Source organism: Pantherophis guttatus, chromosome 4 (genome assembly GCF_059756535.1).
Source record: "Pantherophis guttatus breed Tessera chromosome 4, ASM5975653v1, whole genome shotgun sequence".
NCBI classification, from domain to species: Eukaryota; Metazoa; Chordata; class Lepidosauria; order Squamata; family Colubridae; genus Pantherophis; species Pantherophis guttatus.
The window spans coordinates 389,670-406,259 of NC_142066.1; the positions used below are offsets into that span (position 1 = coordinate 389,670).

General features: G+C 61.9%; 3 protein-coding genes across 3 annotated transcripts; 1 reads left to right on the forward strand and 2 right to left on the reverse strand.

Annotated features, from left to right (window-relative positions):
- Positions 1–92: 92 nt before the first annotated feature.
- On the reverse strand, positions 93–2,676 carry PFN1 (profilin 1). Its single transcript, XM_034408371.3, has 3 exons — positions 2,150–2,676; positions 1,069–1,261; positions 93–548 (listed from the first exon to the last, which is right to left on the reverse strand). The coding sequence occupies exons 1-3, from the start codon at positions 2,279–2,281 to the stop codon at positions 451–453; spliced, it is 423 nt and encodes a 140-aa protein (XP_034264262.3). The 5' UTR covers positions 2,282–2,676; the 3' UTR covers positions 93–450.
- Positions 2,677–6,848: 4,172 nt separating this feature from the next.
- ENO3 (enolase 3) lies at positions 6,849–14,073 on the forward strand. Its single transcript, XM_087893739.1, has 12 exons — positions 6,849–7,971; positions 8,545–8,630; positions 8,719–8,814; positions 9,139–9,197; positions 9,665–9,734; positions 9,847–9,980; positions 10,186–10,408; positions 12,864–13,061; positions 13,137–13,338; positions 13,475–13,583; positions 13,671–13,729; positions 13,826–14,073. The coding sequence occupies exons 2-12, from the start codon at positions 8,546–8,548 to the stop codon at positions 13,893–13,895; spliced, it is 1,305 nt and encodes a 434-aa protein (XP_087749865.1). The 5' UTR covers positions 6,849–7,971; position 8,545; the 3' UTR covers positions 13,896–14,073.
- Positions 14,074–14,427: 354 nt separating this feature from the next.
- SPAG7 (sperm associated antigen 7) lies at positions 14,428–16,585 on the reverse strand. The gene is made up of 7 exons (XM_034430868.3): positions 16,399–16,585; positions 16,240–16,307; positions 16,045–16,133; positions 15,873–15,957; positions 15,690–15,779; positions 15,435–15,591; positions 14,428–15,333 (listed from the first exon to the last, which is right to left on the reverse strand). The coding sequence occupies exons 1-7, from the start codon at positions 16,478–16,480 to the stop codon at positions 15,227–15,229; spliced, it is 678 nt and encodes a 225-aa protein (XP_034286759.1). The 5' UTR covers positions 16,481–16,585; the 3' UTR covers positions 14,428–15,226.
- Between the last annotated feature and the right edge of the window lie 5 nt (positions 16,586–16,590).

The window sequence follows — 16,590 nt, forward strand, 5'->3', positions numbered from 1 at the left end:
GGCCTGCTCTCGGGGGGCAGGTCCAAGGGGATGGAGACCCGGGGAGTGGGGGAGAGAGAAACACGCTCGCCACGTTCAGAGAAACTCCCATGTTAGAATTCAATTCATTTTTATTTTTTCTTGTTCCAATATAGTTTTCTTCGTCAAAAAAGCTACACCTTGTAACAACCAGAAAATTTGGCAGCAATAAGGATTTGTGGTAGAAAAAAAATGGCAAAAAAGAAATGGAGGGCAGGAGGGGGGTTTGGGGCAGAGTGGGGGCATTAGAAAAAAACAGGAGAAGCGGAGGAGGAAGGAGAGGCTGTGAGCAGGAAAAGTTGGAATAAGCGGCGATCGTGTGCCGGGGTTGGTCCCGCAGTGGCAAGGCCGGGCGCCCCGGGCGGTCGCTGCCGTCTTGGACATCCTCACACCGTTCCATCAGTAGTACCACAGATGGGACCAGCAGGCGGGTCAATACTGCGACCGCCGCAAGTGGTTGGCCATCTCGTAACACTTCTTGTTGATGCAACCGCCATGAATGCCCTCCTTGCCCATCACGAGCACGATTGCTGCAGGGGGGAGAGAAGCTGTCAGTGGCAAAGCCAGGCAAGAGAGTCCTCCCCCCCCAAGCGAGTCCTCTGCCAAATACGGGCTGGGGGGTGGTCACCGATTATGGCGGGGGAGTTAAAGAAACCGGGTGCCCAGGAAGATTAGAGCCGTTCCATTTAGGGACCTACACAGATGCAGGGCGCAGCGGAGGGTCTGGAATGCAGCATTGGTTTAACTAGGCAGGGGAAAGGTAATGGGGGGGGGCAATGGGCTCTGATCGGCTACAGCCATGGGATGCCCCCCCCAAGGAACCCCCTGGGTCTGGAAAGTCCAAGCTCCTCTGCCCCCCTCCCCCACGGGCTGGCCCCGAGCCAGATTTATGGCCCTTCTGGGCCGGAAGACGGGGCTGCCTTAAGCCACAGTTGTCTGCTCCCCTGCCCCCCCCAGCCCCCCTCACAGCTGCGGGCAGGGAAGGAATGCGGCCCCTCCCAGCGGGGCAAGCCGGGCAGCTGCGGCCGCCCCTCCCCCTCCCTGACTCACTCTTGTTGGTCATGGCGGCCGTGATGTTGTAGGTGGGGGCCCCGCCGGTGCTCTTTGTCCGCAGGTCCATGGTGCTCTCGCCGTCCATGTGGAGGCTGTCCCGGATGACGGAGCACTTCTGCCCGCCCAGCGTCAGCCCGTTGACGAAGAGGTTGCTGCGGTCCTTCCCCACCAGCACGTTCACTTCCGCGGGCTGCAGGAGGGAAGCGGGCGCCGGTCAGTCCCCGAGGCCTCCCGACTCCCTCAGCCGGGCCCTCCCCGCAAGCAGAAGCGGCCCAGGCGGGACGGCGGGACCCCCAACCGCTCCAGGCTCGGCGCCCGACACGAAGCGCCCCGCGGGGCTGCCGGAGAGCGGCGGCCGGGCTTCCCCGCAAGCGGCCACGGGGCGGGAAGGGCGGCCCGGAAGCGCAAGGCGGAGGCCCCCGGGGAGTCTGCGAAGGCCGCTTCCATCCCCTCCCGCCCCGAGCCCCGCCAGGCCGCCCTCCCCCGCGGGAGCCCCCGAGACGCGGCGCTTCCGGCCTCCCCTCCCCCCGCTCGCCCTTCCGCTAAGCCGAGTGACGGAGCCTCCCGGCCGCCCTCGCCTCGCCTGGCGCCGCCCGGGGAAGCCGGCAGGGGAGGGAGGGAAGGCCGCGGGGCTGCCCGGCTTCTCCCTCGCGCCGAGACGGGGATCCGGGGCACCAGGAGGGCCGAGCCGCGGCCGTGGGGACGTGGCACCAGGGGAGGGCGGGGAGGGCCCGGCCGAGAGGGCAGCGCGGCCTGGGTCTCCCGCCCGCCCGCCCGCCCGTCCCGGGAAGCGCCCTGCAGGCGGCGGCGGAAGCGGCGAGGGGCGCCACATGCCCGCGGGGGGCGGGGCGGAGAGGGGCGCGGCAGGGAAGTTCTCTCCGGGGGCGCCTCCCGCCCTCCGCCCGGCCCCCCCTCGCTGGGCCCGACCCCCACCCCCCCCACCGCCGCCCCTGGAGCTTCCCGGCCGGAGCCGAGCCGGGGCCGGAGAGCCGAGCGGAGCCCCGCGGGCGGCACAAAGGCGGCCCGGCGGGGGCGGCGGAAGAGGAAGCGGAAGCGCCGCGGTCCGGCCGCCGCTCACCGTGATGCCGGCGAAGGTCTTGCCCGGGGCGGAGGCCCAGACGGAGGGCGCGTCCTTGTAGCCCACGATGGCCGCGTCCTGGCAGGTGTTGTCGGCCATCAGGCTGTCGATGTAGCAGCTCCAGCCGCTCATGGCCGCAGCGAGCGAGGCGCGACGGCTGGGGCGCCGGAGGAGCGGGGCGAGGCGGCGGCGGGGGCGGCGGGCGCGGGGCCGGGCGGAGGAGCGGGGCCGGCGGGGGTCGCCGCGGGGCTTTCCTGGCGCGCCGGGCGAGGCGTCGGGGAGCAGCTCAGGAGCGGACTGCGCCGAGGACTGGAGGAGGCAGCCGAGCGCCCGACCAGCAGCAGCAGCAGCAGCAGGAGGAGGAGGAGGAGGAGGAGGAGGAGGAAGCGGGGGGCGGGGCCGCGCAGGCGCTCCTCCCCTCCATTCCTGGCGCTGGGGAGCGCGGCCCGGGGGGAGGGGGGGAGGCGGAGGGGGGGGAGGGGGCGCCGGCCTCTCTGCTCGTCCCTCAGCCGTAGCCGAGCCTGGGCTCCCCCCCCGCCCCGCCGCGGACTGGCTGCCCCAGGAGGCCCGGGAGGCGGAGGGGGCAGCGGGCGGCCGTGGGGGGCGCCCGATCGGAACTGGCTTTCCGAATGGAAGGAGGGGGCGGGGAGGTTGTCCGGCGGGCGAGGCGGCGGCCCTGCAAAGGTTCGCCTTCTCTGGCGGGGGGGGGGCGGGGGCCGTGTGTGGGGAGCACCTGGGGCCGCGGGACCCTTTCTGGTGTGATCCCCTCCCCCTCCCCGGCTCAGCCCCTCTTGCGGCTGTGAGTGGAGGTCAGCCCTTGGGAAAGGCTGCCGGGACCCCCGGGGGGGCGGGAGGGGAAGGGCGCCTGGGAGGCAGCTGCTTTGTCTGCCACTGCAGGGCTGGTGCTGGGCAGGCCCTCCCTGCGATGCCCACCAAGTCCCGGCTGGCTGGCAAAGGATTTGTGGGGCACTTTGCTAGCAGCCTGGAGGCTTTCTTGGAGCCCAGAGCGTGTCAGAGATTGTCTGCAGCCCCTCATGTCCCACTCAGCTGACCTGGGGGAGGGGGAGCTTCTGCAGGATCCTCTTGCTGGGCCTTACCGGGGCCCAGGTGCTCCACCTCATTATCAGAGGAGATGGCGAGGCCAGCACCCTCCTTGCCCCCCTCAACTGCCCTCCTGCCTGAGGAAACCCCACCGGGCCATCAGATCTGCCACCAGCCTTCTGCAGTCCTAACGGAGGGCTCCCTGGTACTCTCTGAGCTGGTTCTTTTCTTGCAGACTTTTCATGACCCAAACTAAGTAACATCATCAGAGTTAGCAGTAACATTTTCTAGCACTGATGATATAACCTAGTTGGGTCATGAAACGTTTGCAAAAAAAAAGAAACCCAGTTCAGAGATCACCAGGGATCCCCTTAATTCACCCCTGAGCTATATATGCCCTTGAAGTGATGTCCCAGTGCCTGGAGGCCGTGCAGGTCTGGATGGGGAGGAACAGGCTCCGACTCAACCTTTCCAAGACCGAGTGGCTGTGGCTTCCGGCGTCCCGATATAGCCAGCTGGTGCCATCGCTGGCTATTGGGGGCGAGTTATTGGCCCCCACGGAGAGGTCTCGCAACTTGGGTGTCCTCCTGGATGCACGGCTGTCTTTAGAAGAGCATATGACGGCCGTGGCCAGGGGGGCTTTTTATCAGGTCCGCCTGATTCGCCAGTTGCGTCCCTTTCTGGATTGGGACTCCTTATGCACGGTCACTCAGGCGCTCGTCACTTCCCGCCTGGACTACTGCAATGCTCTCTACATGGGGCTCCCCTTGAGGAGCACCCGGAGGCTCCAACTGGTGCAGAATGCGGCCGCGCGGGGGATTATGGGAGCGAGGGGTCGCTCCCATGTGACACCTCTCCTGTGTGAGCTGCATTGGCTTCCAGTGGTCTTCCGGGTTCAAGGTGTTGGTTACCACCTTTAAAGCGTTCCATGGCATAGGACCTGGGTATTTGCGGGACCGCCTTCTGCCGCCTATAGCCTCCCATCGACCAGTATGCTCCCACAGAGAGGGACTCCTCAGGGTGCCGTCGGCCAGGCAATGTCGGCTGGCGACCCCCAGGGGGAGGGCCTCCTCTGTGGCAGCCCCCGCCCTCTGGAACGATTTGCCCCCGGAGATAAGGATATCGGATCTCCGGGTCTTTCGCCGTGCCCTGAAAACTCTTCTTTTCCAGCAAGCAGGGCTGGCGTGAACCCCGCCCCCTTTTTTAGTTTTTTAATGGTTATTAATTGTTTAGTTTTAATTTGTTAATGGGTTTTAATTCGCACTGTTTTAATTCGGGCCAAAGTATATAATTCTTTTAATTAATTTTAAATTTTGTATTGTTATGTATTTTAGTTTTGGCTGTGCACCGCCCTGAGTCCACTAGGAGAAGGGCGGTATATAAATTGAATAAATAATAATAAATAATAATAATAATAATATATATTCTCCTTTATTGGCAGTCTTAACACTGCAAGGTCCTCAACTGGACATTGATCCTGGTTTAATTAAATGGTGAATGAACAAACCTGGTTTAGGGGGAAGCCGGAGTGCACCACTGCCTGTTTCTTCCCTGGGTACAAGAAGGGGCTTTTGTGCCCCTCCCAGGAAGAGGGCTGCAATCTGATTTGCATCTCCTGGATTCCCAGAAGGGGCAGGACTTTCCTGGCACCACAAAGGACCCCCCTCCAATGAAGTAGACCTTGGGGTTTGACTCGTGGGGTGCAATTCTGGACTTTTCCACCGAGTCTTTTTGGAAATGAACAAACGGCGTTCACCAAACATTGCCTGCCTCCTAAATAAAAACCACAAGCTGCTTGCATCAGTTGCTGTGTTGGAGGCTCACTTCCGTTTAGCCGCCTGGCTTCGAGGCAGCGTTTCAAAATGTCAAAAGCCCAACAGCCCCACTGGAGGCGAGAGTGGAAACGTCCCTACTGCAGGCACGAGCCCTCCGATCTTCTGGTGCCCCTTTGCCCTTAAACAGCCTGTGGCCAGCTAGAGAAGGGCATGGTGGCGGTGCAGCAGGAAAGAGCCCCATTGCCCAGCCTGCTGGTGTGTGGATGGCCTGGGTTTGAATCCTGGTGTTTGGCGGGGCCGCCGGAGATCTGCCTCCTTGCTGCAAAAGGGGGGGAGGGGAGGGGGATCCAGAACTCAAGGAGGCCAGGAAGCGGATTGGGGTCTGGGGGATATGGGGAGTCCTGACCCCAGAGGGGCAGCTGCAAACTGCTGCAGTGGCGTCCTAGCAACAGGGAGGGGGCAAGGGCTGAGATGTCACAATGGGGGCTAGGATGGGGGGCACAGCTGATCCTGGGAGGCTTCACGTACAGGTCTCGAGGGCTGCAGGGCGGGGCAGCCAAAAAGGGGAAGAAGAGCGGAACGGCCAAGGACCACAAAGCCCAGCAGGTGAGTGTCGCAAGGGACGGGATGGAGCCTCGGAAGGGGCCCAAAGAACAGGAACAAATCACCAGGTCAGCCGCCAAAGCGGTTCCCTCTAGAAACTGCCAGACTCTGACTCAGGCAGGAACTTTTGACATGCCTGTGGTTGCTTTGCTTAGAAGCACTAAGGTGGGTGGCACCAAGGCACGGGCCGGCCGCCTGGGCCTCGACTCTTAAGGGCACGTGGAGTCCCCTGCCCTGGAGGAACAATGGCAGCCAGCAGGCCTTCAAGCAGCCCAAAATAAAATAATGCCAAAAGCAAAAATCCAGTACGGAGTAAGAGGAAGGAAAAGGAGCACAAACAGCAGCTCGAGCAGGGAGCATCAATTAAATGTTCAGTTTTGGAAATTCCCGACTGTTTCTCTATCCCCCCCCCATTTGAGGCAAACCTGGAACTCGGCCACCAAACTAAGTTTCAACAGCCAGCCACACACAGAACGGGTGGGGGTGGGGGTGGGGGTGGGGGTGAGTGAGATGCATCCAGAAACTTGCACCCTGAAAGCGCCCAGGGCTGCCTGTGTGTGTTGAACCAGGCAGGCGATGCCAGGGGAGACTCCATGGGCACAGGCCAGACCGCTCCAGGCAGGGGCTGAATGGCTGGGCAGGGGGCTTTGCGGGGGCAGCAGTGGGTGCCCTCTGGTGGTTGATCCAGGGCAGTGTGCTGATGCCAGGCAGGATGGGGAGGGGCTCCTGGGGCTCTTTGCTCCTCCCAGGAGGCCTGGGCAGCGTCTCCCTCTGGTTCTTTCCCAACAGGCATTCAGTGACTTTCTGGGTAATGGCTGAGTGGGTGGGGCACGGGGTGGGGGTTGCTTGCTCTGCCTTGCTTTCCTGAGTAGGGAGACCCTCTCTTTGACCATCCCCTCCCACCCACACCGGGCGGTGCCAGGCCCACCCGCAATTTCAGGAGCCACCGAACGACTCGCCGCCCAGGGAGGAAACTGGTCGCTGTCGGTCATCTTTCACGAACCGGCTGGACACCAAGGAGGATATAAGAATTACGTTTATTTTATTTAACTCCTTTTTTAAAACCCTTCAGTCGTAAAAGACTCAAAGGTCCATATGAGATGACATAATTTGAAAAAGCTGAAATAAAAAATGTAACATAAAGCAAGAAGTTGCCCTCTTGAGCAAAGACGCCTGACGACGGGATTCTCCTGCTCTACCTTTGCACGCTTCAGCCTCTTGAACGCGTCACACACACGCACCCGGTGTGGGGGAGGGGAGGCTGGCACTCTAGAACCCACAGATCTGAGCAGCGCCCGGGGGGCACAGAAGGGATCCTAGCCCGGGGGGTGGGGGGGGGAAGGACGGGGGAGGGGCTTGCTTGACGGGAGGCGCCAAAACACCGCCCCCCCCCAGGCTTCTTGTCAAGACGAAACTGAAGAGGGGCCAGCAGGGGGCAGGCAGATGCTCCTCAACAGGGCACTGATGGGGGGGGGGCGTAGGGAGCAAGAAGAGGAATAGAGGCTCAGGAGATCCACTCCCGATTTGCAATCCTACAACTGGCCAGAGCATTGCAAATTTGCCCCCCACCCCATCCAGAAGACTCCCAAAATGCCGCACCCCCCACCAGTATCTTCCAGCCGGCCTTGGAATGCAAGCCCCAGCCAATATCTTCCAAGTGGGGGGCGGAGACACCCGTCCCCCCCCCGTTTCTTCCCTCTGCGCCCCCCCCCATGTTTCTGTGCCCCGTGCCTCCTTTCCTTTGCCTTCCCCGAAGGGCCGCCTTCTGCTCTGCCCCAGACAGGCGGAAATGCACCCGGTGCAGCCCCCCCCACCTCAGGTTCCCCGCCTCTCCCCCCAGCTGCCCCCATCCGCCAAGTGGGGGGGGGTCGGGGGGCATTCCGGGCTGAAAGCTGAGCGGCCGCGGCTCCTCAAGTTGCCGCCTGTCCTTTAAGCGGCTGCTTGGAGGGAGCCGCCGACCTTTCGCGGGGCTAAATTTAGGCCAAGACGCTGGCCGGGCGCCCAGGGAGCGGCGCGAAGTGGCCGAACGGGGCTAGGGCCTCCCCGCTCCGAAGCGTCCCCGGCAAGGCCGAGAGAGCCGCCCTTTGCCGCCCGGGGCCAGAGGGGACTCGCCCCGCCGCCTGCCCGGTGTCCCCGACCGCCTGGGCTGAGCCGGCGCCGAAGCCGAGATGCCGGGCAGGAAGGCGGGGCTGCTCCGCCCGGGAGTGCTCGCGAGGCGGCCGCCTTCGGGCCGGGGAGCCTCGCCCTGCCTTTGGTCGCCGTCGCCCGTCCGCCCTTTGCCGATGGTCCCTAAACCGCGGCCGGGGGGGCGGGCCTGGCGGAGCCCATAAAGGCTGCCGGTCGGCTCCGGTCGCCCCCGCCACTGCCAGCAGCTCCGGTGCAGCCAGCCCCGATCCCGCGCAAGTGAGCCCTGGACCGGGGAGGGGGTATCTGGGGGGGAGGGGCAGGTCTGCAGGCAGCAGCACTCGCCTGCCCTGGGGTCTCTCCAGCGGGGGGGGGGGGCATAGCTGGACAGGGATCGGCTCCCAGCTCTGTTCTCCCAGAGGGAGCTGGGGGGGGCGGGGAGCGCAATTCCTGGCTGTGCAGACATCATTTGGGAGCCCCCCAGAGAAAGGCCCCCTCCTCCTCCCGGCTCTCCTGGGAGCCCCACTTCTGGCCTCCTGCAGGTCTTCCACATCCCCAGGTGGGGCCTTTGCACAGCCCCCTCCTCCGTTTGGGGGATCACAGAGACCCTCTTGGTGTCGCCTGCAGCTGCCCCTGGCAGGTCGGACCCAGCTGGGCAGGAGGAGAAGCGAAGGGCTGGGGGCTATTTTTAGTCTTGGCAGCTGTGCCCTTCCTTCCACCTCCGGCCCACCACCCACCCACCACCCACCCATCAGCACAGGGACCGAGCCGGCTTTTGGCTCCGCACAAACGGGGATGGGCAGCTGGAGGGGATGAAGCCACCATTCATGCCCGCCCTCGCTTGCCCTGCAGGATGTCAATCCAGAAGATCTATGCCCGTGAAATCCTCGACTCCCGGGGGAACCCGACGGTGGAGGTGGACCTTCACACGGCCAAAGGTACCTGGAAGGGCGGGGAAGGAGGTCTGGATGCCCCCCCTTGCAAAAAGTGGGCCTGGGGCCTGCTGACCCCGTCTCTCTCGAGCAGGTCGCTTCCGGGCTGCAGTGCCCAGTGGGGCATCTACCGGCATTTACGAAGCCCTGGAGCTGCGGGATGGAGACAAAGCCAGGTACCTGGGCAAAGGTAAGGGGAAAAATGGGAGGATGAGACTCCCCTCTCCAAAGCCTCTGTGGGGCTGGCCAACCCCCACCCTTGGGAGGAAACGAATGCAGGAGGATGGGAAGGCTCTGACAGGATGAAGCCGCCCTTATTGGGGGGAGGCAGAAGGAAGAATGGGGGGGCATTGGTGCCCCCTTGGTGGGCATCCTCTGTCCATTCTCCATGACAGGAGCTCTTTGCCCTCCGCTTAGTATGGGGCATCCCTCCTGCTGCTGCCCCCAGGAGGCCTGGTCCTCTCCTGCATGCTTCTGGTGACACCCCCCTTAATGCTGGTTGCTTCTCCCCCAGGGGTGTTGAAGGCCGTGGAGCACATCAACAAGACAATTGCCCCAGCCCTGATTGAGAAGGTGAGTGGGGGGGTGGGAGAACCATGCCAGTCTTGGGCAGCAGCCCTGCCAGGTGTGTGTGTGTGTGTGTGTGTGTGTGTGCGCGTGTGTCCTGTGGTGGAGGTCCCAAAGACTCTGCTGCCTCCCTCCAAGGCCTGACTGCTGGTGGCTTCCAGCTGATGCTGTCCCTTGACTCCCTTGCTCTTCTAAAGAAGCCACCCCCACCTCAGAGTGCCCCTTGTTGATTGGGGGGAGGGGAATGTGACCACCCTGGAGCAGGAGGCTTTCAGTGGGATTCTGTGTTTTTCGGGTGGGTGGGGGTAGGAATGCTGCAGAGCTGCAGTCGCCTTCTGTCCCCATTTCTCTTCCCAAAAGGGACTTTTTACTAAATTTTAAGGACCAAATAGGGAGCTTGGCATCTTTTCGTCATTTTGTGGCTCCACATTTTGGTATTTCCTGAAGATAATCCATTTTTCTTTCCTTGGCAGAAAATTAGCGTTGTTGAGCAGGAAAAGATCGACCGTGTCATGATTGAATTGGACGGAACGGAGAACAAATGTAAGTGGGGGATGCATAAGACCTCCCCTGTCTCTCCCCCCCCCCCCCCGGGCAGAGAAGCCTTACCCTGAGGCTGGGCTGGAGCTCACTTCTGACCCTTTTGCCTTCACAGCCAAGTTTGGGGCCAACGCCATCCTGGGGGTCTCCCTTGCCGTGTGCAAGGCTGGGGCGGCCGAAAAGGGGGTCCCCCTCTATCGCCACATCGCGGATCTTGCTGGGAACAAGGAGCTCATCCTGCCAGTGCCGGTGAGTGGGCCAGATGAGGGGAGAGAGAGGAGGGGGCTCAGCAGCCTCAGCTCATGGGGCTCTTGCAAGACAGGAGCTTCTGTGGGTCTTCCTGGGGGCGGAAAGGCTTCCCAAGAGCTGAGCTCTGCCAGGACATGGGGCAGACCCCCAGCTCTTCCGCAGCTAGTCCGAGGGGTCAGCACCTGCTTGCCCCCCACCCAACCAGGCTTTCAACGTGATCAACGGGGGCTCCCACGCGGGGAACAAGCTGGCCATGCAGGAGTTCATGATTCTGCCGGTGGGGGCCAGCACCTTCAAGGAGGCCATGCGCATCGGGGCCGAGGTCTACCACAACCTGAAAGCCGTGATCAAGAGCAAGTATGGGAAGGACGCCACCAATGTGGGGGACGAAGGCGGCTTCGCCCCCAACATCCTGGAGAACAATGAAGGTGAGGGAGTTGGGGGGGAGGATATGTGGAGGCAGGCGTATTCCCCTCTCTCACGACAGGCTGCTGTCAGCTGGATGCTGCTGCCACAAGGATTGTGTTTCACACACACACCCCGCACCCCTTGGCCTTTGTGTGCCGGGGCCAAATTACCTCGTGGGCTCTAACCGGAGCCTTGGCTGGGTGGGGATGCAGGCTTCATGGGATGGGGGGAGCAGGTTGGAGCAAGGGTCAAGGGGCCCAGCCCCCCGCCTGTCTCCTGCCCTTTCACCCAAGGGGCATTCAGAAAAGATTTTCACCCCTAACACAAGTTCCCTAAAAGTAATTCATGTTTTGTAACATTACAAAAAAGTAATTCCAAACCAAGGGTGTGCAACTTTAAGACCTGTGGACGCCAACTCCCAGAATTCCACAGCCAAATTCCAAAGCTGGCTCTGGAATTCTGGGAGTTGAAGTCCACAGAAAGTTGCCAAGGTTGCACACCCCTGATTTAAGCAAACAAATTTAGGAAAGCCTTTGCTGCCTGAGCTGAGTAGGTGGAGAAAGAGGAAACCCATTTTTCCCCCCAGGGGTTCCTGGGGGTCCGGGTGACGGAATCCTAGAGTTGGGAGGGTTCCCAGAAGTCATGAAGTCCACCCCGCTGTCAGCAGGGATCCAGCTGAAAGCATCCCTGACAGTCTCCTGTGGGTACATGCCCTGAAGGGGATTCAACCTCCATCGTGGAATCATCATCTTCAGAATGAGGGACATGCCCCTCCATGAACCCTATTGAATAGACCAGCTCCGTCTCCACTCAGCTCCACTGCCCTCAGCCCTTCTTCATCTTGCTAAGCGAAAAGTCCCAGGATAATAAACAGATTGTGCCACCTTCTACCAAAGTCACAGCTGCAAAGAATTGAGAACGGTCACTATGCCCTTGGCAACCATCTCCCCTAATTGATGCTGGACCTACTGACCAATGTCCAGAGGAGCCCCCCCCCTCCGCCCCCAGCCTCTTGGGAGATTGGCTGTCCCGGCCTCTGGTGCATGTTCTGCTCCCAGGAGCAAGTTCTTGGCACCTTGGGTGCAATTAATCCAGTTCTGGAAAGATGAACTCTTTTCAAGCCTTTATGCCCCGATCAACTTTCTGTCCAGCTCCGGCCCTTGATCGGAGGGAAACTCAACCCTGGGACTGGAGAAGCTGACCGGCTCTGCCTTGGCTGCCCTCCTCCTCAGCGCTGGGCTCCGTCTCCAGCAGATATTCAATAGGACCATTGATCTTTTCCCCATTTGCTTTTGGGGGGAGGGGGGAGTGGCTGTAGGCAAAGTACAAGCAAATGAGCTATCAAAGGCATGAACAGGGCACGCACGCACACACGCATCCCTGTTGCTCTCCATGTACTCTGCGCTTGTGCCCTACGTTCCGCGGGTCCTCCAGATCTGCCCCCTCTCTTCTGTGGGCCTCCTTGGCACCTTCCAACCAGGACCTGCTTGCCTCCCCTTTCCCTCCCGGCCTGTTCACACGCCCTGTGCGCAATTCAATCTTCACGCAGGGATCAAATCCCCTCCCAAGTATTCCTTTCCTGACATTCATGCTTTGGATGCAGTCCACATTCCTTGGGGGGGGGCTTTCACCTCCCCTTCTCAAGGAGCCCTTTTGCAACTTGCTTTTCTGCTTCTCTTGACATTCTCAGGTTTAACGTAACATAATGAAGGTGGGAACCTTCCTTCCGCAGCACAATTTTTGCTTCTGTTCAGACACACACAACCCGACTCGTTCTCAACCACAGCATCGACATACAAAAGCAGACACAATCGCATCTTGAGACAAGACATCCAATATCAGCGACACACAGCAATCCCCCGTGAATTTACTTGACTGTAAAACAACTAAGAACAGCCCCACCGCAGCCCACCCCGGGTCAATTTCTCACTGGCAGTGACGGATTCGCCTCCTTTGGTTTCTTCCTGCCCATTTTCCACCTGGGGGCCACCCCAAAAACGCTCCCCTGGCACTCAGAGTGGCCTCTCGCTCTCGTTCCCTTGTTGGTTCGTCATATGCAAATCATTCCCATTTGTATTTGTTCTTTTGCCGCATGCAAATTATGGGCTTAACCCACATATTCAAGCCAGCTGACGTTTTGCCTCTTAGGATTTGTAAGTCAGGGTTCACTTGTGGGGCCCTCTGGGCTCAGTGTTTTTCTTGCAGACGTTTCATTACCACACTAGAGAATATCATCAGCGCACCAATGTTACCTGCTTTGGGTAAAGAAATGTTTGCAAGGGAACAACTGAGCTGGGGGAGCCCCAGAGAGCCCACCTTTAGCAGTTGGCTTTTGCGAGGATTTGCCACCAGCTTCCCCGAGTGGCACAGACGGGGGGGGGGGGGGATTTCTTGCAATCCAGACCTGCCCCCTTTGCTTATACTGGGAGGGGTTCGTTTCGCTGAGGAGCCAGTGTCTTCCCCTCTCCCCCACAGCCCTGGAGTTGCTCAAGAGCGCCATCGAGAAAGCCGGCTACCCAGACAAGATCGTGATTGGCATGGACGTGGCCGCCTCTGAGTTCTTCCGCAAAGGCAAATACGACCTGGACTTCAAGTCCCCCGATGACCCCAACCGCTACATCTCTGGGGAGAAGCTGGGCGAGCTTTACCAGAGCTTCATCAAGAACTACCCAGGTGAGGAGGGGCCGGAGGGGGGGGCACTCAGCCCATAAAGGTATCGGGGTGCGACTCCCGGTTGCTCCCTTGCAGTGGTCTCCATTGAGGACCCCTTCGACCAGGACGATTGGGAGACCTGGAAGAAATTCCTGACTCAGGTGCAGATCCAGATCGTGGGGGACGACCTGACGGTGACCAACCCCAAGCGGATCCAGCAGGCGGTGGAGCAGAAGGCTTGCAACTGCCTCTTGCTCAAGGTCAACCAGATCGGCTCCGTCACTGAGTCCATCCAGGCGTGAGTCCCGTGGTGGGAGTGGGGGTGGGGCGAGGGGATTCGAGCTGGAGGCTTGGTCCCCTCTGTAAGCGGGGTGGGGGTCTCTCGGGTGGAGGTGACCTCCGGCTGCTTGCTCAGGTCCTCCCTTCTCTTCCAGCTGCAAGCTGGCCCAGAGCAACGGCTGGGGGGTGATGGTGAGCCACCGCTCTGGGGAGACCGAGGACACCTTCATTGCCGACCTGGTGGTGGGGCTCTGCACTGGGCAGGTGAGACACTGGCGTCCCCTCCTCTCTGTCCTTTCGGGCCCCTGGGGGGCACCCGACCTCCTCCTAAAACAATCCCTCCGTTTGTAGATCAAAACCGGAGCCCCCTGCCGCTCAGAGCGCCTGGCCAAGTACAACCAGCTGATGAGGTGAGGAGAGCAATCCCCCCCCCACAGACACACCCCTATCCTCTTTCTTGGGGGTGGGTGGTCTCTGCTGCTAACGGCCTCTCTGCCTTTCCACAGGATCGAGGAAGAGCTGGCTGATAAAGCGCAGTTTGCCGGCCGCAAATTCCGGCACCCTCTGGCCAAGTGAGAGCTCCAGACTGCGAGCCGGGTGGGGGGCTGAGTGGAACCGCCTCTCTGCCTGCCGAAACGGACCCCGCCCTTCAAGGCCTGGTTCTGTCTCTTACCACCTACAAAAGATCTGTGAAATCGCCCCAACTCCACCCTGGGGGGCTGAATAGAAAGGCTGCTGTGCCAACTACTTTGCACTGAGTGTGTCGTTCTTGAGTGAAGCTGCCTGGGCTCCCCCCACCTGTGCCCGCTTTCCTGCCATGCCTCTTAGACCTGCCTAAGGGTCCCACGTTCACCAGGCCAAGCTCAGAATCCCCACTGCGGGCAGTCAGGAGGGCAGCAAAGTGAGACTCAAAGCCCAGTTCCTGCCCTCCACCCTCCCAAGCCCCGAGGGCCCAGGCCCACCCCATGCTGCACAGCCTCCACAGCCTAATTTGAAGAGGCCTGGCTCACCACTCATCTCAAGCTACAATGTGGGACGCACCTCGACCGGTTTCTCTTGCCTGAGCAAATGAAATTCTTCCCAAAGGATTGGAGGCAAACCAAGGACAGCACTGACAGGAAGAGTTTAATGGGATGGGTACACAAGACCCCCTCCAGATGTTGCAACCAGGCTTCTGGGCTGCCCTCCGTCTGTGGGCTCCCAAAACAAAGGGACGGGGAGGAAGAAGGGAATAAAAACCTGGCATTATATACACATACACACACACACTTACTGAAGCCGGCCAAAGGGAGCAGACCAGGAGGTCTGCCCTGCCGCCCCAAAGGAAGCCAAGCGGCCACTCTCAGTGGCCATTCTTTCCTACCAACTGAGCTGTGCGAACACCAAACAACGGGGCACTTGGCCAACGGGTAGGGGGGGAGGTGTAGAGCTGATGGTAACTCTTTAAGCAATGAAAGGAGAAGGAAGCTCAGCTCCAGATATTCCAGGGACAGGAGGAGATTCTTCCTAGAGGGCAAAGGTCAGCCCCAAGACAAGTGGGATGGGAGTGGGGAGTTTGGGTGGCAGCGCTGGGGGGCTGCAGCCCCACAACTAAGCCAGATGGGGACTCCCCCCGTGGCTCAAAAGCGACCTGCCAAACTGGATAAAGGAGCTCAATCGGCAGAAAAAGGAGGCAACTGTGGGAGGGGGATGCCTATTCACACACAGACCCCCTCCCCACCGGTGGGCACACCCCTTGCCACCTTTCCTCGCTTGGCTAAGGCAGCCTTTAAAATGCTTTTTTACCACATTAAAAAGCAAATTCTAGCTAGAAGTTTGAGGGGGGAGGGAGAGGAAGGGAGGATGAGAGTCTCCATCGGATCCCCCCCCCAACACGAGCTGGGCTGGAGCAGGGCCACCGGGCGCCCCTAGGAGCTCTTGGCCTCCTCCTCGCTCTGGCGCAGCCGCTTCTTGGCCCGGATCTCGTTCATGGCCTCCTCGATGGAGCGCGTGTCCCTCTTGTTGGCCACCGGCACTGCAGTTGGGGGGGGAGGAGGAGGGAGAGTGAGGGGCTTCCAGAGGGGGCTCCCCTCCCCCCACCACCAGCGCCCCCTTCCCCTCCCCTCCCCCGCTCACCGCAGCCGTAGGCCTTGTTGGCCTCCATGGCCTGCGCGGCGGCCTTGGCGGCCACCCTGCCGATCAGGTGGCTGTACTTGTCCTTGTAGTCGCTCGGGGGGGTCACCTCGGCCGGCCCGCGCAGCGCCTCCTCCGCCGCCTGACGCTGCGCCGCTTCCTGGGGAGCAACGGGGGACACCAGCCGCCCCCTCAGACGCCGGACGGAGCCCCCGGCGCCCCCCTCGAGCCCCCCCGGCGCCCCCTCCCCCCGCGCACCTTCATTCGGCGGCGCTCCTCGGCCTGCCGGGGGTCCCACTCCTCCCCGCGCCGGTAGGCCTCCAGCTCCTCATCGCAGGGCGCGAACTCCTGGGGGGGGCAAGGGGGGAGAGGGCGGTCACGGGGGGGTCGTGGACGCGGGGGGGAGGGGGGCGGCGTGGGGAGTGGGGGAGGGTCCCTTGCCTTCTTGAAGAGCATCACGTAGCGGGAGTCCTCGTCGTCGCCGAAGGAGAAGGACGCCAGCCCGGCCACCTCCGCCACGTCGTGCCTGCGGAGTCCCGGGGTGTGTGTCAGCCGGCGTTTTCCTGCCCCTCCCCCCCCAGCGCCCCCTCCCCTCCCCCCCAGCCCCACTCACAGGATGCTGCGCTCGATCTTGCTCATGGGGCGGAAGCGGCGCCGGGGCTCCGCGCTCTCCTGCAGGAAGGCCGAGACCTCCCGCTCCATCTGGGGGAGAAGCGCCGTCAGAGACCCCGCCGGAGCCCCCTGCCTCCCTCCCTCCCGCCGCCCAGGCCCCCGAGGGAGAGGGAGAGGGAGGGGGGGGGAGACGGACCCTCTTGCGGAAGGCGGCCTTCTGGCGCTTCTCCTGCTCCTGCAGCGTCCGCAGCCGCGCGCTCTGCTCTGCGGGGAGAGAAGCCGCGGAGGGGCTCAGCGGGGGCAGGGGGGTCCCGGGCCCTCGCCCCCCTCCCCTCCCGCCCCCTCCCCCACCCACCTCTGGCGCGCCGGGCCTCGCGGTCGTCCAGCCCGGGCGGCGGCTCCATGGAGCTCAGGATCGAGCCCAGCAGGTCCGCCATCTTCGCCGCCGCCGCCGCCTTCGGCCCCGCCCACTCGCGCGGCGCCCCCGGTGACGTCACCGCGCCGGAAGGCCTCCAGCTCCTCTTCGTTCCTCGGCGGGGCGGACCAC